Below are 23,905 nucleotides of genomic sequence, written 5' to 3' on the forward strand. Positions count from 1 at the left end.
GAGGGATGGGCACCAAGCGTGACCCACCCACCTGCTCCTGCTCACAAATAGCAAGCACAGAAATGAAGCGGTGAACTAGGGCCCCCTCCCAGTCCCATAACTACTTTCGAGCTCTCAGTGAGTTGCTGCCCCCTCTTCCCCTACACTTCCCTCTTATAAAACTTCTGCGTTACTTTGGAAATACCAACTAGCAGAAGGCAGAGAAAGGTGGCAACTTATAGACGTAACTTGGCCTGGGAGGCATAAACTTGCCATGCCAACGGCCTGCTTTGCCAGATTCTATCAATGGCCTTGCAGAAGCATCCAGATTTGATCTTGCTAATATGGTGATAAAGCACCCACAATATTTTGGGGAGTTATATTTTTTAAAATTTGTCGAGTTAAAAAGTGGAAAATTTGTAAAGTTTGGGGTCCTACCTTGTATACCTTGTATCTGAGAGTCATCTTATTTCAGTCAATAGGATTCCTCGCTTGAGCAAGAGTTACAGAACTGAGTCATCAGCAGGCTATATCAAAATATTATGGTCATTTTCCATTTATTACTAACAAAGGATGTTTGTATGTTCCTTCCCCCTTCCCCTCCTACTTTTATGGGACCCAATAGTTTGTTTTAATGAACAAACATGAGGATACATTAAATTTAGTTGGAACTGACTCTGCCCAAGTGTCACAGCAAGTGTTCTCTGTAGTCCAATGTCTGCTTTATTACATACTGTCATGCTGCCACAGACAAGGAGGCAGTATTGTTAGATGAAAAAGCACAGGACTTGAGGAGTTAGAAGGTAGGCCTTCTGCCTGATGCTTTATATGGCCCTGGGTGAGTTGCTTTCCCCTCTTTCTGTTTCAGTTCCTCCCTCTGGGGATACCAATATCCACCCTTGAGATCTGTAAAGGAAAAGCATTTTATCAGTGCAATTCATTACACAGGCAGCATTTAAAAGTCTCCTGCCATCTGGCAATGAAGGGTTTTCTTGTGTGCTAGAGAGACTTAAACATCACCCCAGAGCATTTTTAAAACTTTCCCTCGTTCATATTGCTCCAGAAACTTGAGACTGAGTTACTTGGGGATAGGGCAAATAGATGAGGCCAGGGCTTGAGGGGTCCCTTTCAGGACAGTTGCAGGGAAGAGAGATGAACGGAGAGGGGAGAGAGTTTACAGCTAGATTGGGTTTTACTTAATGGTGCAAACTTTGATTGGGATTACAAAGTTGAGTTTAACTTTTACCCTGTAGAAATCCCCGCTCCTTAAAACTCATTATGATGCTTCTAAAAACTTGGGGCAAGGCTAATCCCCCCATCCCCAGCTTCCTCTGCAGAAAAATGACAGTCCACGGAGCCACAACTCCATCTTTCTAGGCCACTGTTTTGCCTCAAGTCTCAACAGTTGTATCTGTGGGAACCATCGTGCTTGAAAGGCCACCTCCGATTGGGAAGAGAAGATTAGTACACTTAAGGCCACTTCTGATTGGCTGAGAGGGGAACAAAGCTGTGGCAGCACCAGCCAGGAAAGCGATGCTTCTGTTGCTGGGTTACGCTGTATACAGAGCCCGGCTTCGGCTTCGTGTCTCTGCTCCGCAGTCCAGTCCGGGCGGTCCCTGCTCTCCTCCTTGTCCTCCCACAGGCACTCTTGCTGCCGAGCAGTGGATCAGAAATGCCTTCCTTAGCAGGGCTGATTCAGCCTCAAGCTAGTCACCACATCCCAGAGCTGAGCGCATTGCCCTGAGGACGGGTCGGTAGTTTTAGTCTGAACTCATTCCCAGGATTTCGGCTGGTGTCCAGCTGAAGTCTGAAGTCCAGGGGAAGGGGTTACATTTACAGACCCTTTAAACTTCGCTTTAACGTGTCCGTTTAGGACTGTGGCAAGTGGTGTTGTTAATTTTTCCTTTTGTCGTTTTAGAAAGCATCCGGCTCTGTGGAGGCCCCACCACCCCTGTGAAGCAGGAACTGAACCAGGAAGAAAGGCCGTCGTTCTTTTTGCAAGGCAACTACCTCTGCAACAAGCATATTGCAAGAGAGAGTCCTGTGCAAGGTCTGTTATCACTATGCATTCCCGAGCGTACGTGTTGCTGGAAAGAGAACACCAGGAATGGAAAGAAGCCAACGTTTTTGTAAGTAGCACCTCCTCTTTGTTTCCATTACCTACGCCTGGTATATACCTAGCATATTAGTGCTCTTGTCTTTATTTTCTGCCCGAGGCCTGGACTTCCCTTATTTTGTATAAGTATGCCTTCCCCCATCCAGTTTTCCAAGGAATGAAACAAAACCACAGCCTTGGTTTAATGTTTTTTTCTTTTAAAAAAACCCCCTACTATCTTTGATTATTTTGCAGTTACTTTCCCAAATCATTAACTTGGGAAGACATAGTTCTTTGAAATGTAATTATAAATGATTTTATAATAGTGAATCTTGGGTTTGGGGGGGCGGGGTTGGAATTTCATTGTAAACTCCAGGAAGTACGATAAGGGTCCAAATTAAATCCATATTGCAGTCTTCACATTTATGCAATAATCCCACTGACTTCTGGTAAGCGTCACATTGATTATGTGGTCATATGAGGAAGGAGATTAACTTGGCAGTGAGCACATTAAATATGCACACTTTTTTGTTGTTAAATTCCACTGCAATTCTTCATGGCTTTATGCAATGGTTTTATGCGTTCAAAGACCTCAAAGTGCTTTAGAAATATTGGTCAACTAATTTCTCCAGCTTTTACTTTTAATAACAATAACTGAGTATTGAAGAAAAAAATCAAGCTCCAGATTTACCTTCTTTTTGGACCTTTTAGGGCATCTTTGCTGCTCCTATTAATGATAACCTGCTAGAATGGTTAGCTGAAGTCCAAGGGCTCAAGGACTCCCTCTGGGAAGGTCTGTCATACTGTTGAAGACTCAAATGTTTCAGTGCCATGTGGTGTGTGTGTGTGTGTGTGTGTGTGTGTGGTTTTACAATATTTCTATCATCCTGTACTGCTGGCTATTTAAAAATTGATGTTGTAAACCATTTTAAGAATGCAAGTGGTACTAGATTGGCTCTGTTTTCTAAGCTACCCATTGGATTTTGGGGCAGCTGCCTTGGTACACAGGCATGTACTCTCATTAACCCTTTGTAATCATTTCTGTCCTACGCAGTGGGCACGTCTACACATTCATGAATGTGCAGTAGTTACGGTGCATTTAGTTTAGTACTTATTTAATGAAGGACTAACTAACTGCACATTAACTACAGATACTGCACAGTAGGGCCAGCACATAGTTTTTTTGTGATGCTTACTGCACAGCAGCCTAATAACATGCAGTAGTTTATTCATAGATTCATAGAAGTAGGGTCGGAAGGGACCTTGTAGATCATCAAGTCTGACCCCCCTGCCCTGGGCAGGAGAGAAAACCGGGCTCAAATGACCCCCGTCAGGTAGACATCAAGCCTCCTCTTAAAGACCCCCAGGGTAGGAGCCATCACCACTTCCCTTGGAAGTTGGTTCCAGATCCTAGCCGCCCTGACTGTAAAATAGTGCCTTTGGATGTCTAGTCTAAACCTACTCTCTAACAATTTGTGGCCATTATTCCTTGTTACCCCGGGGGGCACTCGGGGGAACAAGATCTCTCCCAAACCCTGCTGGTCCCCCCTGGTGAGTTTATAGACGGCCACCAGGTCCTCCCTCAGCCTTCTCTTGTGAAGGCTGAGCAGGTTAAGGTCCCGTAGCCTCTCTTCGTAGAGTCTGCTCTGCTGTCCCCGGATCATGTGGGTGGCCTCCTCTGGACCCTCTCCATTCTGTCCACATCCCTCCTGAAGTGCGGGGCCCAGAACTGGACACAGTACTCCAATTGTGGCCTGACCAGTGTCGCATAGAGGGGGAGGATCACCTCCATGGACCTGCTTGAGATGCATCTGTGGATGCACGACAAGGTACGGTTAGCCCTACTGACCGTGACCTCGCATTGTTGGCCCATGTTCATCTTGGAGTCAGTAATGACTCCAAGATCTCTTTCTGCCACCGTGCTCTCGAGAAGGGAGTTTCCCAGCTTATAAGTGTGCTGCTGGTTCCCACTGCCCAAGTGCAGCACCCTCCACTTGTCAGTATTGAAACCCATCCTATTTTCGTTAGCCCACCCCTGTAACCTGTCCAGGTCCTGCTGTAATCTGTCCTTCCCTACTAGCGTGCCCACCTCACCCCAAATCTTAGTATCATCAGCAAATTTAAACAGGCTGCTTTTTACTGCGTCATCCAAGTCACTAATAAAGAAATTAAACAGTGTGGGCCCAAGGACCGAGCCCTGGGGGACTCCACTGCCCACTTCCCTCCAGGTCAAAAAAGACCCATCCACCACTACCCTCTGAGTGGTGCATTGGCATGGCTTTTGACCAGCACGCTGCTGGGCAGTGTTATTAGGCTACTGCGCAGTAAGCGGCTCATGTAGACATACCCAGTGTGCATCATAACTATGAACATTAAAAAAAAAAGGCTGGGATTTTCATAGGAGGCTTAGAGAGTGACATATCTGATTCCCACTGGATTCCAGGTCTCTTAGTATCCTTTGAAATGCCCAGCCAGGAGTCCTCTGTGATTGAGGAAACGTGATAATAAGCACTTTGTCAGTAGGTGGCTGGCTCTGGCTCACATGTAAGGGTTAACCATGTAGTGTTATCCTTTGACAGTAGTTTAGTGATCTTGATCCAGTTCTTTTAGACAGATTATCTACATCAAAACAACCAAGAAACTTCCAGTTCTGGGATTTCAAATAGTTTCCTTCAAGGTGAGGGCTCAGCCTTGCACGGTGCTAAGCTCCTTCCGCATTCACTGAACTCCCGTGTGCCATGCTGTTAGTGTGCTCAACGCTGTACAAAACAGAGTGCACAGGGAGCCTGACCTTCTCTCTTCCCCCTAAGTTTATTCCCTACAGTTTTGCAGATATATTGATATAGCCAAAGAGGAGAAGTTCAAGGGCCTCTGGACTAGTTTGAGACAGTCATAAGCACTCCATGACATAGGGTCTAGCTCATATTCTGTACATGAAATGGTGGCCCCATCCCATAACTTGAGACATCAAAGGAGAAAGGGCATGAAAGTAACATAGCTAGGGGTAGGCAAATGGGGCACTAATTTAGAAGAGAGAATGGCAGCCCACAGAAAGCCCATGCCATGGAAGCAGCAACTTGGGTTCAGGAACCCATGCTGGAGGCAGGGCAGCAGTGGCCTCTGAGTGGGGAGACTGGACTTTTCAGTTCTTGGGACATAAAGACTAGCAGCTCTCCAGGGCTAGGAGCAAGGATTCCTAGTCTATCCACAGAAATCATGTGCTGGTTACACACATGGCACATTTTCCGTTTTCAAGGTTTTTTCACATCTCTGAGGTCTAGACACTTTTTTCCTTTTGTATGAAAGCTGAGGGGCTGATATAGTTGAATGACTCCTAGAGCTGGGGCACTAGGTGTGGGATTTATCATGTTTGTGCTTCAATCCAGTACTGCTGTGCTTGGACCTCTACAGTGTAGCTTGTCCCTTTTCATGCATGCTAAAGTCATTTGATGATAATCCATCAGGGCTGTAAACAGATGTGTAGGGAGAGGTAATTTAAATAAGCATGACCTTTTTCTATATTCTAGTGAGAAACATTGTCCTTCAACTTTTGCTTCCCGGAGCTTGTTCACATCAATACAAGGGGAAAAAAAGATTTTAAAATCAAAAGAAAATCCAGAATAGCATATATTTGACCTGGACAAATACCAGGCAGGTGTTCTTGTTAAATACAATACAGTGTGCTAATGCTGATCTCTCTCTTTCTCTCTCTCCCTCCCTCTCTTTCTCATTCTCATTCTCTTTCTCTCTAACAGGGGCTGTTCTCCAGCTCACCTTAAAGTATTCTGAAAGGTACAACAGTGTCCCTCCAAGTGTTTCATTCAACACCTTTCCGTTTCACCCCAATGGTAAAGGTCACAGGAGGTGCTGTCTGAGTGTGTAACATGTTTCAAATACTGTATTTTCTTGCATACCACACATCTGCATATAAGACATGCACCTTGTTTTTAGGAAGGCAGAAAGAAGAAAAAAGATTTTTCCAGAGTTATGGGTGCATTGAACAGGGACAGAGCTTAATCTTCGTCTGACTTATTTTCCCTTTCCTGTTTAACTAAAAGCTGAAACTCTAGCTGCTGCTGAAGACCAGTTCCCATGATTCTGAAAAGAACTAAAGAGTCTCTAGGGCTATGAAATAGGGCGAGAGAGGCCAGGAGTAGCTATATTGCCTGAAGAAAGGTTGGCTGCTGTTAAGACCACCAAAAAGGAGAGATGATCATTGATATCTGGGCAGTGAAGAGTAAACAGTCAATAAATCAATTTATTCCTTCAGTTGCCTGAACAATAATGCCACTACTGCCACACAGTGGAACAGAAATGAAAGCAGGGTGCTTCTATTCTGGGCAAAAAACTCAGCTTTCCCACATAAGACCTGCACCCCAACACTGGGGGGAGGGGCTGATTGGGGGGGGAAAGGTCCATGTGGTATGCAAGTAGATATGGTATTCAACTTGGCTTTTTACTTCCCTACAATATCTTTTGTTCCAATAGGAAGCTTGCATTCTGCCCAAAATCTCAGTCTAGTCTCGCAGAGCGGGATTCTTAAGCCATGCTGAAATACCATTGGAGCCATTTGTCTAGGAATACTCGGATTGTCTTGGTTGGAGGGAGCAGAGGAAGAGAATAAATCTTCATTTTAGATCTCTGGGTGCCCAAACTGATTAAATGTAGGATTGCACATTCCTCTGGATGCCCTTCTCAACACCCATAGGCATCGCATAGGCCAGGAGCTCCTCACATCTCAGAGTAGGGGAAAAGGGCATTGCTCCCCATGATGTAGCTCAATGCACCATCAACCTGTCCTTCCCTCTGTAGGATAAGAGTATCTCCTGCTGCTAGCTAATGTAGTTACTGCTGTAGTTGTAGTAGTGTGCAGGTGGGAGTCGTGCAGGAGTGCTGAAGGTTCAAGGAAGGTTGTTACAATGGCATAAAATAGAACTTGTTTTGTCCTTTGCCCTTTAAAAGAAACTCAGGTTAAGAAAACATACACAAGAGTTATTCTAAAAGGTCATTATTTAGCTGCAGAGTCCAGCACTGAATACATATGTGAGCTAATTGTTTCCTAGTTAGCTTGATTGCTAGCAACAGTCTAACCATAGCTGCCCAGAGCTTGGTACTGTGAAAGCTGCTTGAGAAGTAGGATAAAAATTACTGGGGATGCTAGCCTGCACTGTGGTCCAGACTGGTACTGGCTTTGAAACTCGAAACATTTTGAAACTTTCGAAACATTTTGAGTTCCCTTGTTTCATTTTGAAGCTGTTTCAAAGACTTTTGTTTCATTTTGATTTCACTGTTTCAAGCTCAAAACACATTGAAACAGCTTCAAACAAAACACCAGGCAAAATTTCGTAGAGCCCTATGACATACCATCCTTCCCTGGAACCTATACAGAAAATCCTCAAATAATTGCAACCCATACTAGAAAAAGACCCAATTCTTAAGGAGATCTTTCCAGAACCACCCATCCTAGCCTTTAAACAAGCACCAAACCTCGCTAACCTCATCACCAGAAACAAAATTCCTATGGCCAAAAGCACACCGAATGATCCAGACCATGTCAGGGTAAGAAATGTAAAACCTGCCTACGTATCTCCAATACTCCTACAATAACTACACCCCACAACAGAACCAACATTATTCCTGGATCTTACACCTGCATCTCCAGAAATGTAATATATCTTATCCAGTACACTAAATGACCTGATGGGAAATATGTAGGAGAAACCAAACAACTGAGTACCAGAATGAATGCACACAGAAAATCTATCAAAGACAAGAATACCCAATTACCTATGGGGGTACATTTCTCACAAGAAAACTATTCTCTCTCCAATCTCTCAGTTCAAATCCTCAAAGGAAATTTATAAAACTCCTTTTGTAGACGAGCCTATAAACTTCACTTTATAAATCTACTGAATACAAAAAATCATGGACTAAATATAGACATTGGATTTATAGCACATTATAACCTGCCTGACATCTGATAACCCCAGGTAACTTGTCTTCTTCTTACCAGCTACATTCCCTCACCAGATCAACATTCCCCCTTTGCCCCCAGAACCTACCAATCTCACCCCTATTCCCTCTGATCCTCACTGCCACTCATTTGCATTTTCACAGACCTTCATTTTGCATATTGGCTTCTAGTCTACCATGAAGACCACATAATACCAGCAGACTCTCCCTATGCCTGAAGAAGGGTGTTTCTGCATGAAAGCTTGCAAAAAAAAATTTTTTTTCCAACTATTTAGTTGGTCTGATAAAAGATATCGCATTTACCCAAAGAATCTTCTCTGTCATTAGACTCAGACCACCCCCTCAGAAAATGCCAACTCTAAGCTTTCCTGGTTTTTTGGCTATTGCAAACTAATGAAGCAATGCTTTTGGTGCGAGGAACTCAGACCACAACAGGCCAGAATTTTTTTGACACTATGGAGTCCTATTTGAAATCTCTGGGTTTATCTTGTGAATCATGCATAGATATATCCACATCTAATAATGCTAATATGATGCAGCAGCTCACGGCACTCTGAAAAGGATCTCACAGCATCCCAGCAGTTGAGAATCCCTGCTCTATCGTATAGGCACCATACAAAAATAGAAGGAGAACCTTAGATGTGAAGATCTTATTAACTAATTTAAGACATGGCCTTATGTTGACCTGTAAACAGTTGGAGAAGAGGTGGGAAAATGTATGAGTGACAGTGAGGGGACCACACAATTACATAGTTGGTCTATGTGCACCATAATGGTTTTCAGTCATTGAAAGCTGCCAATAAACCAAATGAATTCAGTAACTATAACTAGTTCCTCTAGCCTACAGCTGCTGTGTTGTGGAGTCTCTGAAATGTTGCTACTTTTTAAAGTTGCACAATCCTTTTCTTAATACAGTGGATCAACGTTCTGGGAAGCCTTGTATAGACTTCCTAGACGACCCTAACAAGTGGAATCGGAAATTAACAATGTGTGACATTTTACTTAGTATCCAGGTAAGGAAATCATTTTGTTAATAACTTTTTGGAAATCTCATTCATCAAATAGGAATCTATTTTATTACAGGACTAATTTCAGACTTGCAGACTGCAATTGTAGATTATTCACCTTTTTAAAATTAAAAATGCAAGCTGCTGGGTGACTTCAGAGGGAATGCAATCTGTAGATCATCCTTATTTGATACCGGTGTCACATCTGGCAGCACATTAACTTTGATTAAGACAGATAGTTAAATGAATTACCATGATTGAAGCTGTTGCCAATGCTAACTTTTAGATAGGTCAGAGTGGTTAGTTTCTGTGATCTTTTGGATTTATGCTGTTTTATCTGGGTAAGCACTACTAGAGAAGTGTGTGCCCTGCCTGATTCTCTGTACTTTTAAAAAATACTTTCAAAATGCTGATAGCTTTACTTTCAAGTTCCTGAATGATCTCATGGGCAGTGTCTTCATCAGGAGTACTGGAATGGGCCTTGAGGTTAGCAAGTAATTCAGCTTTATCATATAGGCTTTTATGTTTCAATTTTACATTTTTCCCCCACAAGAAAAAAAATGATGTACATTTCTCCCTGTAATAAGTCCTACACCCTTTTCATTATATTCCCATCTCTTTAAAAATTATTTGGTCCACCTTTCATAAATGAAAATGTCCCTTAGACATGTGCAGAGAGACATGGACATCCTCATATTGATGATGAGTAAAACAAATGGCAGTCGCATATCATTTGTGGCTGTCTCTTGGGAATTATAAACAGTCGAGGGGAAATAGGAAAAAGTGAGCATAGATTTTGATCAGAATTAAGAACTTAGCCCTCATCTTGCTGAAGTCACAAAACATCCATCCTTTGCTTTGAATTTAGGAAACCAGTATCATTATTCCCCATCTTAAAACAAGGAAACCAATCATTTGGATGGCTTGTGCACTGAGTAGGAAAGGTGCTTTACATTGTGTGTGTCTGTCTATATACAGGTGATGCTTTCTAATCCAGTACTGGAAAATGCTGTGAATACAGAAGCAGCAGAAATGCTGAAAAATAACTTAGCATTGTATAGACAAATGGTTATCCAGTGTGTTAGCACCAGCCAACGCCTAGAAGGTAAGGCACTCTCTTGCTTTCTTACTATTCATAAAGACATTCTTTAGCCCATAGGCATAGCTGGGTGGCCATGGCACACGGGACAGCAGCAGTGGCCAGGCTTCCACTGCTGGTGGTGGCCCCGGGCTAGCAGTGAGAGCTATTTTTACATCCCTCCTAAACCAGCACTTGGGGCTGATGCCTGCCCCTCCCCTCTTTAATTACACTATGGCTTTAGCCAATACTGGGAATTTTATAGAATTTAAACAAAAAAACTCCTTGAGCAGTTTATTATACTCTCGATAATCAAAGTTGGTTAGTGTGTTTGGCAACTTAATTTCAACAAACACGCAACTGTGTTTTGAGAGTGAACACACTGGCCAACATTGGAGCTGAAGGCAACAGTCATGTAAATGGCATCTTGTTAAATGAGAGCTGGTGACATTTCCTTGCCAAATAAATTCAGTGCTGTTGCAGGCCAAGCAGCTAGTAAAAGGGTGCAAGTTACAGCTGGCAGCTGGACAAATGGAAGTTCGGCTGTCTTTGCCTACATCGTATGAACTGTTTGTCATGTAAAGCTTGATGAGAATAACGTTTAGAGCTCCATGATTAAACTAAACAGTGATCAGCCTGCAAAAATGACTGCCTTTAGCGGGGTGGCCAATCTGCAGCATGTGTGCCACAAGTGGCACTGGCAGCTTCTTTGCAGGGCACACAGCAGATCAGGAAGGTAGACAGGCATCACAGAGGTAGATAAGGAAGGAAGCAGAAAATACAACAGACAATCAGGCGGGGTACCCAGAATAGGGAGCAGCAAGCAGAGTAGCATATAGGGCAGGGGAAGAGGATCAGAATGGCACTTGGGGAGGGTGTGGGATTAATTTGTGGCATGCCTGACAAAGGGGTTGCCCCCTACTAGTCTAGAGGTTAAAAATAGCAGAAAAACTAATCTTAGTATGTTTTACAGTTCCTACAGCGCACAGGGTATGTGGAGGACATGAAAGGGTAGTAGCCATCACTGGTTTTGCTCTTAATAAGCCAGACTTTCCAGCCCACTCCAAGTATTTGTGTCATTCAAGTACCACATCCAATGCTGATGATAATGCAAAGAATATTCCCAAATTAGGGGAAACTCCCTGGTCTCTTAAAGCTATCTCAAGCATCTTCTGTGCCAGCTTCTTCCACATTCCTGGAAGACAGTGTAGCATGAAGGTACACTCTTTGCTGCTTTAACTAATGCCAGGGACAGGAAACAGTGCTTGTCCCAAGGAAAAATTTAACCCAACATCTCTATCCAAAAGCATATATAGCAGGTTGTTAAATGCATGAGTATTGCTCTGGGGGAAACAGAAGACTGGATTCTTGTCAGATGTAACTCAGCATTGGACCACGAAAGTTAGTAGAAATTCACTGATTTATAACAGATAAGGATTTGGCTAATAAAGCTTTACAATACATGATTTTCTCCTTTGCAGAACTTCTTAGAGCTGAGAATGATTCTATTTCTTCCATGCAGTTTTATCCGTCATCAGAAGCATCTTCTCTAGGCTGTATCAGGTAAAAGATTACAGTGAGGAAAGTGGTAGGAGTGCCACTATTTCAGGAGTAGCATCAGCTCCAGGTTATATTAGGAGCTGTGTCCTAAAGAGACCAATTATTTTCTTTCTTTTTTTTCCTGTTAGTGGATATTCCCAATTATTTCATTTCCTATGGAAACATTTGGCAAGCACCTTCCTTAACAACTCTTGCCAATAACTCTTATTACTAAATGAAACAGGTTCTTTGCCTACAGGAGTATAGCCAGGAAATTTGTGATTGTTGAGCCAAGTGATATTTTCATTTGAACTAATCAATGACATGTATTCCAGGCCATACATACTTTAAGGTCATTTATTATGTTAATGACTAGTATAAGAAAACCAGTGCATTATTTCTAGAATATACTAGATCATTTTTATGATGTCTTTATTTCTATAGTGCAATCGCTGTGCCTGGCATCACTACTGAAATATTTCTGCAGCCAAGTTACAGACTAACAGATGGGGTTAGATTCTCTTCCAGCTAACGCCCCTTTGCATCACTGCGGAGTCTGGCTGTCTCTGACCTGCTGTGAATTCCCGTAGTGGAGTGAGGGAGTTCGTAGCTGCTATAGACCTTGTTTTGTGGGCTCCTGTCATCCTGTTTCTAGGCACAGTCATTTGAGGGTAAAATTCTGGCCCTATTGAAATTAAAGGCAAACTTTGCTGGGGCTAGGCTTTTCTCCCCTCCTTCCCCGCATATTTTGCCATGAACTTTGCTAGATACAGAAATAGAACCATTAAAAAAGGATGTATCAGAACATCATCAAAATATTATGGATTCAGTCCTGCCTCCTCTGCATCCCTACGAATTCCACTGACTTCAGCAAAACTTTGACTATGGGGCAGAAGAAATCAAGTCTGGAGATCCATAAAAGAATCATTTCCTTTGATGGATCCAGCTTTAAATATTAGTAAAAGTGAAGAGCTTCTGGCAAGCAGGTCTTGAGATCTGACAGGACTGCAAAGGTGAAGGAGAGAAGGGACATCAGGCAGATCAACATGATAGTTGCTGAAGGGTCCGTGTTTTGTCAGGAGCTAGTGGTCTTCCTCTCACTCTCATTGTTACCTCCCTAAAGCCCCAAGGGAGCCTGGGGATCAGAGAGGTTTTATATATACATATAACGATCTTGTATTTGGTCTTTTATAGGATGATTTAGAATGAGGTTAGCTCACTTGTTTTGTTTCCAGCTCAATCCCAAAAGAATGAGTATTTTACTGAAGCAAGAATAACAAGCAGGAAACAATGCAGAATATGAGGAGGGGGTCAAGCAGGAAAAAATTAGCAGGTTGCAGTTGCAGCAGGTAGACAAAAGCATCATGCAAGCTTGCTGAGCTTCTTCTGTGGACCTCAAAGGTGGAGGTCATTGTTAATGTCTCCCCTGCTCTCTGCAAGATCTGAAATCTGACTCTATATATTCCAAGCACAAACACCATCAGGCAGGATTTTCACAAGTAGTCGGGACTGGCCTAATGCTACTCCTGCTGATACCAGTAGTAACCTCCTGGCCCCATATGTAACTTCAGGGAGGGCAGGGCCTATGCTGAGGGCTTTTGAAAACTATAACTTACCGTTCATCAGTGCCCAGGATGTGAAACCTTGGCTCAGAACCGATTGAGTCAGCTGGTGTTAAGGAACCAAACTACCCTACCCCAAAGAGCTTATCATGCATGTAAAATCCTGCTTCTAGTGTTCCAGTGATCGTTTGCTTAGCTACTAAACAACTTTGTGCATCATTGCTTAAAAGGGTAACAGCCAAACAAACAAAGGATGCAGTTGAAAAAGCCAAACATTGAACAAAATGTTGACTGTTAAATACAATGTTGAAACTGTTCACTTCCTGATTTTGTGGCCCTTTCCTGCAGTGAATTGGCCCATTATAGGGGTCTGGGCCTAACTGCACCATGACAGACCCACCCCTGTTGAAAGGTCCTGTGATATCCTGAGGCTAGCCTAGTGCTTATTAAAAAAAATTTTTTTTAAAAGGTCACAAAGAGCTCCATTGAAGGAGAATAGGGGGAGGAGTGGAGCTGCAAGGAGCTTTCTCTTTGAAGCCTCAGCCTTTGGCCTGAGGGACCTGCCTGTGGCGAGTCAGACCCATGAGGGGCTCCAGGAAGCATGACATCTACACCACATCCTTGCCATTTCTGGGAATATACACTCCTAAGAGTACCCTGCCCACCCACTCCTGCTCACAGGGCATTCCTTGTCGCCCCTCTTGAGCATGCTGGAGGCTGAAGTTTCACGAACAATTGCAGAGAGAGGCCACAAATATTCTCACTGCTGCTTTTCTATGTTTGGCACCTGTGTGCTCAGGAGGCCGTGTCCCCTGGCAAAGGCAAAGATGTGGTGTTGACAAGTCCTGTACGAGAAGAGAGCTGAGCATGGGAGACATGGAAGAGTCTTACGGTTTTGAGTTTGTTTGGACTTCAATACCTTTGTGGTGGTATTGAACTAAAGGGTTGATAATTGACTCCGCTGGAAAGCTAAGTAACCTCAGCAGCTAAAGATGCTGAAAGCTGTGTGGATTGTTGAACACCCAATATGAAACCAAAGCAGGGTGTCTGCAGTAGTGCATCATGCAACAAGGAGGCAAGCTCAGAAACTGCCCTGCTAGAAGCTCTTACTGTCTCCTCAAAATACCTCAAGTGAGACTTCTGCAGGTGAAACCTAGTATGAGTGACTATTGGCTGAACACGTGTGCAGCTATGGAGGTGGGACTGGCAAGCTGCTTCTGAGGCCCCTCTATACATTACAGGTATCGCACAATTACCTGGTTAATTGGACAATTACCTGAAGACCAGCTACATGTGCAAAGTAGCTATCACATGATAAAAAACTCCAACCAGCTATAAAGTTAGACCTTGAAAATGTGTACTAACTTTAGAGCTGGTTGCTGTCAAGCTTTCATTTGCACATATAGCAAGGTCTCCCCTGCGGCCTGGAGCCCCATCAGTTGACTGGGCTCCAAGCTGCAGGGCTGCACCATGCCCAGTGTGAAAACCCCAAGCCCTGAGGATTGCAGCTGCTGTGATCCCCAAGGTAGGAGGGGAATGTGGGAAACCCCCAGCCCACAAGAGGCTCTCAGTCCTGCTCCTCACCCACAGTGAGGACCAAGAGGCCCCCCAACTGATAGGGCTCCCAATCCAGGCTGCACCTCACACGTAGCCGGGACTGAGAGCCCCACAAGTAGCAGGGCTTAATTCCTGTCTGCACCTCGCGCATAGCCAGGATCCAACTCTTGGATCAAGCTCCCCCTGCACTGACAATATGGTGTGATTGGATCTAATGTGCGATCCCACAGTTGCAACTTCTGCCATGCATGGCAGGAGGTGCAATTGTGTAGATCACGCATTAGATCCTATCACACCTTTACCTACACATGTAGAGGGGGCCCAAGATAAACTGTTCATGAAAAAGATATGTTTTTCCCTTTCAAAATTCTTCTTGAACTTCTTTGTGTCAGGTCACTTCTGAAGCATCTGGGTCTTAATATGCTATGCTGTTCTTGTACTTGAGTTTGCGGGGAGATCTTGGGTAGGTTCTGACTCCCATTGAAGTCACTGGCAAAGTTCCCATTAGTTTCAAATGGGACAGGATTTCTGTTTTGAGGCTTAATACTCAGTGTCACTGAGTGGGGTAGGACACTCTTGGGGTAGGCCAGCTGGAGCCTGAATAGGAGCCACAGGGTAAAACAGAGTACAGAATTTGGCCTACAGCCTGAATAAGCTAGACAGCAAAGCAAAGAACAGTAAACAGTGTGCTAGTTAAGGAACCACTTTGCTTCATTTGCATTGTTTGAATAATAATTTTGAAACTGAAAAACACATTCATGGAAAATGGTAAGTTGGGTAAAATGGTAAAACTCTACTTTCTCAGTTAGAAATATATTCCTCCCCTATTAACTTTTTGTTCCCTTAAGCAGAACAGCTTTACAGACACTCAGTGGGCACATCTACACATGTATATCAATGTGACAATAAACTCTGGTGCATATTGCACCAGAATTTATTGCTCTCGGGCGCTGTGTTTGCATGTGTGCCTGGAACCGCAGCACAACCGCAGCAGGCTGCCCCTGCACTGAAGCACCCTCATGCCCCAGCCAGCCATGTCACATGTGCTGCTGTGGAATTTATTAAATTACTGAGGCCTAATAGGACCACATGTGTAGATGCCAAGATGTTTACTGCAGAGCTAATTAGATAACTCCGCAGTAAAAGTCTCGGATAGATACGCCTGGTTCAACTATGCTAATGCTTGGAAGAGGATCTGGGACAGAATATTAAAATAATTCAATTTAGTTGTCTCATAAATTGATAACAAGTTAACATAGGTAGAATGTATTTAAAATATATCTAATTGTTTGAACTGCTTGCACACTTGTGATCTTATTTCTCTTGTCATTTAAGCAGCCTTTGTGCAATCATTTAAATCCCTTTGAATTCATTCTGCTGTTATTGTGGAAGTTTATTCATGAAAATCTGTGTTAACTAACAAATTGTATAATTGCCAGAAACCCTTGTCTTGTTCCGCATTTATAGTTACAGAAGGATTACAAGCATTTCATTTGAAGATTACCACAGGACATGGTCTGGAATAGCCACATCAAAAGCAAAAGAATATTTTAAAGCTCCATGTAAGATGATATGCCTGCTTTAGTAAAATTAAACATAATGAGCTTGATCCTGCTCTCATGCTGTTGTTACATTAGAGTAAGAACTTTGCCTTCAGTGGAGCTGCTGTGGATAGTGAGCTCAGAATCACATCATCTACCTCAGGTGTCCAGAATTTAGGGCAGTAACTCAGTTGATTTAAATTGACATAATTCCAGTAACTTCAGTCCATCTACACCAATTTAAACTGGTTAAAGATCAAGTCTTTATTCTTCTTGTATTGTAATAGTGTGTACAAGCTGCAGTCATAGACTAAACTCAGTTACTCAAACACTAGCCCATGAGCTAGATCTGGCCTGTGGAGTCATGTCACCCGGTCCGTGGGGCTCCCCACAGGGCCAAAAATTTGGTGATGGGGGAGCCGTGGCAGCTAATTCTGGCATGCAGGGGCTGATGTAGCCTGCAGATTGGCCCTCTGCCACTCATCTGGCCCATGGAGCCAAAAGGTTGAGCCCCACTGGACTGATTGTTCTATTGTACAAAACATTGTAGAAACATGGCATAAAAAGATGGCTCTTTTCCCAAAAAATTTACTATCTATGTAGGTTCTTGTTGGAAGGCATGGAAATCAAGATTGGTAGTAGACAGAAAATATATTAAGGAGTCATAAATGATAAATAAAATCTAGGTATGATTAAGAAAAATATTAACTGCAGACAGTATAATAGCCTTGGTTATAAAGTAACATCCCACCGCTGCAGTCTACTGTAACTAAATTACTAACAAAACTAGACATAAAGCAATTGTTTAATTGGACTTTAATGTCTGTCACTTTGAGTATACAAGACCAGGATTATACTCATGTATTAAAAGTATGTCAGATAATATAATTTCAGTATTCCTTTTTGTCATGCACTTCAGTGACAATTCTTGTCTCATTTTATTCATAGTATTTTAAAAGTATGCATACAGTGCAGAAGCTCCAATTATGCTCTCGGATATACTTGTATGCAGTGAGGCAATGCCAAGGACATCAGGAGAGTTACTTCAGAGTTATTTCTTGTAGCTGAGATCAGTCAAGGCCAGGACTCTAATTAGTAGTAATAGTAATATGCAGCTCTTAATGTGGCCCTGATCCTGCTTCCATTGAAGAAGACAGCAAGCTCCCATTGCCTTTTATAGTGCAGGATTTTGCTAGAAACTAATGTAAGGGATGTATATGTTTGTAGCACTCAGATATTAAATATTACTTTGAGGAATATTGTGTTTGGCACATGTTGTTTTCTAACTAATTTTCTGTAATTATGGCATTGCAGTGTTTGAAGATCCAGTCTTCACAGGGAATTACTACAGCTGGAAGGAAAGAAATTTGATAGAAGCAGGCGGATGGGATGAGAATATGTAAGTGTTGTCAGTCCCTTGAGCTTAAATTGCTAAATGTCTGGACCTAGGTGCCATTGCAACATTTGAACTTCTGTGAAAACTTCAGGCAGTCAGTACTTGTGCCCTGCAGAATGTTTCCAGACTGCTAATTGCTCAGCTACACTGGATCATGGATTTTGACTCTTAAAGCCAAACCTTCCCTCATAGTCTATGGCTGCTTTGGAGGCAGAGTGGGAAGGGAGAGGTCCTAGGAACCTGAAACAGGGCAGAATTTCCATCTAGTGCTCAAGTGGATCTAGCCATGGGCACCTTTTAAGTAGGTGCCCACTGCTCCCACAGGGGTAACAAAGCAGCTGAGTGGCCAAAGCAGTGGTGACTTCCCGCTGCTGCTGTGCAGCTGGAGCAATTGTGTGGCTGAAGCAGCAGCTGGTATTTTTCTCCCCGCCATCAAGTTGGCACGCGGGAAGCTATCCTGGTGGCCCCCTCCTAGTTATGCTACTGACTGCTCCTTTATGGAACAAAGACTAAGGGGAGCCCAGAATGTAAATACCTGCCAGAATAAATAGAAGACTCACTAGATGGCCAAGCACAGCTCAAGCTTATCAAGCCAGAACCTCAACTGGTCCCAACGTGTGTGATCAGTGGAGTTACGCAGGTCTAGGTCTGTGGAGGATCTGAATCAAGGCTCTTACATTTTTGAGGTGCCTACTTAAATTTTATCCCTAGTGCTTCTGTGACTGAATCCCTGCTTCCAAGCAAGGGAAAAAATACAGGAATCTGAGAGGCCAGTATGCTTCCTTGCAATCTCATAGATCAAGCTAGGTTTTTTCACCTCTATCACTGTTGACAGTTCATAAGAGGCCAAAAAATTAGGAATCATTTTTATCCTTTGAATTCTGTTCGCCTTCAAAATCAATTGGAAGCAAAAGGACAGCTAATTACAGGTCAAGTCTGAAGCAGAGCTAATCCTGAACTCAAATTAAGAGTTTATTTTTCTTTCTGAAAAAACCTGTAAAATAGAAGGTTAATTCTCCTTTGACACAACTTCCTTATTTCCTTTCACAGAACTCCTTTGTTTTATATGTTTCATAATTGCTTCATCATGTAGGGCCACAGCATCCTTCATGACCCAAGAAAATCTTCAAAAAAACCTCACGTGCTTCTCCTTTTAATTTTTTTAAACTTTTTTTTGCATATTGCTTAAACAGTCTGGAGTCATGTCAGAAAACTGTCTTTGGTGTCAAGGAAAGCAAATTTTTATGTTAGTTTCATAGGAGCTGGAAAGGAAATTGCTACGTGGGTTTTTCTTGGAGGTGGAAAGGAACACAGTGGTGTGAAATAGCCACATCTCGCTGCCATCTGCTGGTGGGAGATAATATGCTTTTGGGATATAATCTGCTGGTGGGAGATAATCTGCCTTCGAATTTCTGGGTTTGACTGATCAAAGACAGGTTCAAATGCATGGTACCAGGTTCAAACACAGTATTGTTTCTCATTTGGTACTCTTTTCCCAATTGCCAACAGCTCAGAAACATGCTCATATTTTGAAACTCATTATCTATCCCTAACTTCTGGCACTGAGATAAGTCTGCAGCTTCAGTATAGTGTCGGGGCTGAGGGGCTGTGGCCAGCAGCCCGGGCACGTGGGCCGGGGAAGTCGACACGGCGAACTAGAATTAGGCACTGACGCGTGGAGGTTGATTAAAGATTATTTTACTTACACCGTAGATGGTCGCGGTGCAGGCAGGAAAACTTGCTTGGTTACAGTTGTAGACAGAAGAAAAGAAGAAAACTCAAACGATGAGAGCTCTTTAAACCGATACGAGAGTCCGTGCTGTGACTCTCAACGAGCGCGCAGGGCAGGGGTACGTCAAGGATCATCCAGTGATGGGGAGAGATTCTTGATGGCTGATCAAACCATCATTCGGTCCGAGATATATGTAGAAATCCACGAGATAATCGTGGACTCCTTGCCGGAATTCTCTCGGATTTCTCCCCGAATTCTCGGAATCGGGGTTCTCAGGATCCTCCTGAGATTCTCGGAGATCTCCGGCTTGGGCAGAAACTGCTCAAGCCTCTTATACGGCTAGCAAGCCAATCGCTAGCCGCCACGTGGGAATAATTTAGAAACAGCCAATAGTGGGACACAAATTTGCATGCGAGTGGCGGGAACTCCTTTGCACCGGGGTTTTCTCTTTGCAACTGAGAATTGCACCGTGCAAAGAAAGCTCCATGTGGCGGGAAATAATTCTGCAGTGACGAAGCGCACACACAATCCTTGGGTAATGACATATAGTAGAACTTTAATTTTGGTTATATAATAAAGACAATGTGGAAAATATTAAAATTTTCTTAAAATGAAAGTTGAATTCCTGAAACAATATAAAACAATTTGCAGAACAGTTTGCTTTTGTACAATACGCTTCACAAAAAAAATTTCAAGCTGTTTACAGCTAACTAGTTTACATAGATTCACCAGCTACTCTAGTATATAAATAACCAATATCAAGCCAAATTCTTCTCTTGGCAACACCAGTATATAAATCTTCACTAACTCTTCTGAACCTGTGATTTAGAACAGAATGAGGATACTATCCTTAGGTATGATCAGGCAGTAGTGCAGAAAATACTGGTTGTTAACCAGAGGGACACATGAATATTCAGGAAACAAAATATAATTTATAATTGTAGTGAAGTTTATGAATCATAGGCCAGGAAGCAGAGAAAGATTCTGAAAGGCCATTTAAAATAGGATGTAACAAAAGAGGTAGGGGAGAATTTTTTGATGGTGGGGGAAGAAAATGCTTCCTACGGATGAGAGACAAAATGAAGGTGAATTGTTAGACATCTCCTGCATAGAGCATGTAGAGTGGCTGGAGACCAGGTCTCAGAAGGTAGTTTTAATGTCAAAGATTCCTGCCCATGAATTTAATAGGAATAAAGAACGTTTCCCTGCCCACAGCTGTAGGCCCAGTTTCAGCTAAGTACTTAACTGTGTGTTATCATCAGTGACCCTCAAAGTTTTACAAACACTATTTAATTCTGCCTCACAGTTCCCAGAGTGTCAGATGAGTCCATTGCCTCCATTTTAATAGATAAAAAACAGAGGTTTTATAAAACTCTAAGGCTTACTGGTGCATTTGTGGACCTATCTATGCTGCCATGGTTTCAGTTCACCTAGACACAGTCAAACTAGTGTGCTGAGTACTACTACTAGTGTAGAAATAACAGCATGGAGCTCAGCTTGGGCTTCAAAACCCTCCTGAGAAGCTGGGCAAATACCTGGGTGGTTGACCCATATGTATCTATGAGCTGCTTCAGACCTACAGGTTCATGTACTGCTAAGCCTGAGTGTGTCTACACAAGCTGCAATCACAAGAGTGGCTGCTGTGGAGGTATACTGTGACTTACTGGCCATGTCTATATGTGTGATTAATGCTCACAAATATACTCCAGAGCTTATTTCTCCAGAGTTTACTCGTGTACAGCACGTGACATTCAGTCAGAGCAGCCCACTGGCAGGGGACCCAGGTGTCAGCCTGCAAAAGGGCTGGCTAATAGGGCTGTGTGAAATTTCAATGGCCATTTTATTTCAACACTGTTTCAACTCATTTCGAGGTCAAAACAGCAAAATCGAAACAAAGCAAAGGCCATTGAAATAGCCTCGAAACAAAACGAGGCTAGTCAAAATGTTTCGAAAGTCAAAACATTTCGACCATAGCTCTGGGGATGGGAAATCAGTCCAGCTGGGCTGCCTCCCTATCCCCCATGCTAGATTGTGCCCAGGGTGGGGAGGCCACCCCGGGGCATGATCTAGTGCAGGGGATGGAGAGGCAGCCCAGCTGGGCTGACTTCCCATCCCTAGTGAAACATCAAAACAGCGTTGAAACGGCCTTTCTGTTTCGACAGAACGGAACAGCTGTTTCAAATCGAAACGAAATTCGAAACAGAACTCTGTTCCATCGAACCGTCAAAACTCAAAGCGAAATGGAGCGGTGCCATTTTGCGCAGTCCTACTGGCCAGGGCAGCACCTACACGTGTGCTGCTGCACATAAAATAATTCTGCAGCAGGGTAGTATTTGTAAAACATAAGTACTACCTTGCTGTAGAGTTTATTAGTTTTGTAGATGCAGAGACATTCACTGCACAGTTAATTAGTCGACATTTCGTGTAGACGTGCTCACTTAGGAGCAGAACTCTTTTTCTTCTGGGTTGGTGTCAGTCTAGCTTGGGAATGCTCATTAAATTGATGTAACAAAAATGATACCATTACATGCTTTGTCTAAAGTGTCTTTATTTTATTTTTCCTTCTCTGACAAAAAAGCATTCCAGTCATGTGGGCTGAGCGCTACTCTTTAAAACTGAATGACAATAGGTTACTGAAGACAGACAAGTATATAAAGCAGAATATATATGTTTGGACTCTTGCTTTCTGAAAACAGCTTTTATGAAAAACTAAAAGCTTGTTTGCCACCTTGTGGCTAGAAAGAGAATGCATTAAACATTCGTTTTATCAAATTGAACTTTCAGGTTTGTTTTATCAAAGAAATTAAAAAACTAGGAATAGTCACCCATTCTGTATCCTTGCTCACTGCAAACAGATCCTGAATCTCTCAGAAGTTAATATACCAAGCGTTGTCTAAAAGCCAAGAGAAAGATAGGTTGACGTAAATACCTGTGTTTTAAAACATGTTGTGCTATGAATATCTATAACTCTCTCTTGCAATCTTGGTTACATTTGAACAGTGCAGAGGGATAGTGGGGAGAAGTCCAAGTGTTTAACAAGAATAAACAAATCCTCCTCCAAGGGAATCTAGAAGGAGAGAATAAATTATTTTTCAGAGTTGTCATTCACTCCTCTCTTATCTCTCCAGTGTTAATAAACCATTGTTTGGCCCCCCATCAATCTAAGCATGATATGTTTAGAAAGACAAAAAAATATATATCACAAAATTGATAGGTATGCTGTCATCTTAAAATTCATGCTTTGTCCTGGAAGCAAAACTGTTTCTGTGCTTGTATGACATGCAGCATCTCAGATATCTAAAAGGACTGGAATTCTCTCACTTTGGTTCATTTTTAGAAGTTTATTCTCTGGCCAGATGAGCACAGCCATGCGGTATGGGGTGCTGCAGACTGCTCAATCAGTTGTTCTCTGCACTGCAAGGGAGCAGCAGTACAGGGGCTTTCTTTGACCCCTGGATACCCAGGGGTCAAAAAAATCCCCGAGGAAAAGAACAGCAGAGCGGGGGCAGTGTGCACTGCTCAAAACCAGAGCCTGGCTGGCTGGAGCTGCACTGTGGCTGCCAGCCAGGCTCCGTGCGGCAGGATTGCCACAGCTGCACCCCAGGAGGACCACCGGTAAGGCTGCTGGGGCCAGCCCAGTGCTGGTCCCAGCCTCCCCTACCACCGCCAGAGTAAGCTGCCATGCACCAGAGGGCACATGGCACAGATGTTCCCTGGGGACAAGCAGTGGCACAAGGTGCACCACTGCAAGCTGTCCCTGGGGAAACAAACGTCCACGCATGGGTGGACATGGCCTCTGTTTCCATTGTGCCTTTCTCTTGTCTTGAATCAGGCTTCAGGCTCAGGTCTGTAAAAAGCTAACTCCTCTGGCCCCAATCCAGCAAAGAATTTAGGCATATGATTTACTCCAACCATGCGAATAATCCCATTGATTTCCTCAGGATCACTCATGTGTTGTAAAATTACACTGGTGCTTCAGTGATTTGCCAGGTGAAGGCCAGAGCAATTGGCACCATATGGGATACAGCCTGTAGTCACCGCTACATTCAGATTCTTAGGTATTACAGATTCCTAATAGAGCTGAATAGGAAGGGGCTTCCCACCACAAGGAAGTGTTTGTGGTTTCCCCAAATCTACACTGGCATGAATCTGAGGTTTTTTTGCAAGGGGCAGGGGGGGAGCAAGGACAGAGAGACACCCCCAGGAATAACTAGTAACACAGTTCTCAATGCATTTGTGAGAGATGTGGGAAGTCTCTAGTCTGAATCAGGCAAAGAAAGAATTTGAACCTGGTTGTCCCTAACCACAGGCTATAGGTTATTCTGGGCAATAACGTAACTAGGGTTGGGCAAGCAGGGGACCAGCCCCAAATGCTAATTTAGAAGGGGGCCACAATGGCAACTCGTGGAGAACCCACGGCACTGCTGCCACCACCGTTTGCACTGC

The 23,905-nt window shown here is 43.2% G+C and overlaps 1 protein-coding gene across 4 annotated transcripts in view; it reads left to right on the forward strand.

The window, feature by feature from the left end:
• The first annotated feature begins 1,514 nt into the window (after positions 1-1,514).
• Positions 1,515-23,905, forward strand: part of UBE2U (ubiquitin conjugating enzyme E2 U) — a 28,539-nt gene continuing 6,148 nt past the window's right edge. Inside the window, exons 1-9 of one of the 4 annotated variants that reach the window (XM_019489170.2) lie at positions 1,515-1,729; positions 1,898-2,108; positions 2,786-2,867; positions 5,830-5,949; positions 8,963-9,060; positions 10,033-10,159; positions 11,614-11,695; positions 16,258-16,352; positions 17,646-17,730. In XM_019489170.2, coding sequence (XP_019344715.2) covers positions 2,043-2,108; positions 2,786-2,867; positions 5,830-5,949; positions 8,963-9,060; positions 10,033-10,159; positions 11,614-11,695; positions 16,258-16,352; positions 17,646-17,730 — 755 coding nt within the window. In that variant the 5' untranslated portion in view covers positions 1,515-1,729; positions 1,898-2,042. The remainder of the gene's footprint in view (positions 1,730-1,897; positions 2,109-2,785; positions 2,868-5,829; positions 5,950-8,962; positions 9,061-10,032; positions 10,160-11,613; positions 11,696-16,257; positions 16,353-17,645; positions 17,731-23,905) is intronic. The other 3 variants (XM_014593888.3, XM_019489171.2, XM_019489172.2) reach the window with 3 other exon arrangements.

The sequence above is a fragment of the Alligator mississippiensis genome, chromosome 5, assembly GCF_030867095.1.
Source record: "Alligator mississippiensis isolate rAllMis1 chromosome 5, rAllMis1, whole genome shotgun sequence".
Lineage (NCBI taxonomy): Eukaryota > Metazoa > Chordata > Crocodylia > Alligatoridae > Alligator > Alligator mississippiensis.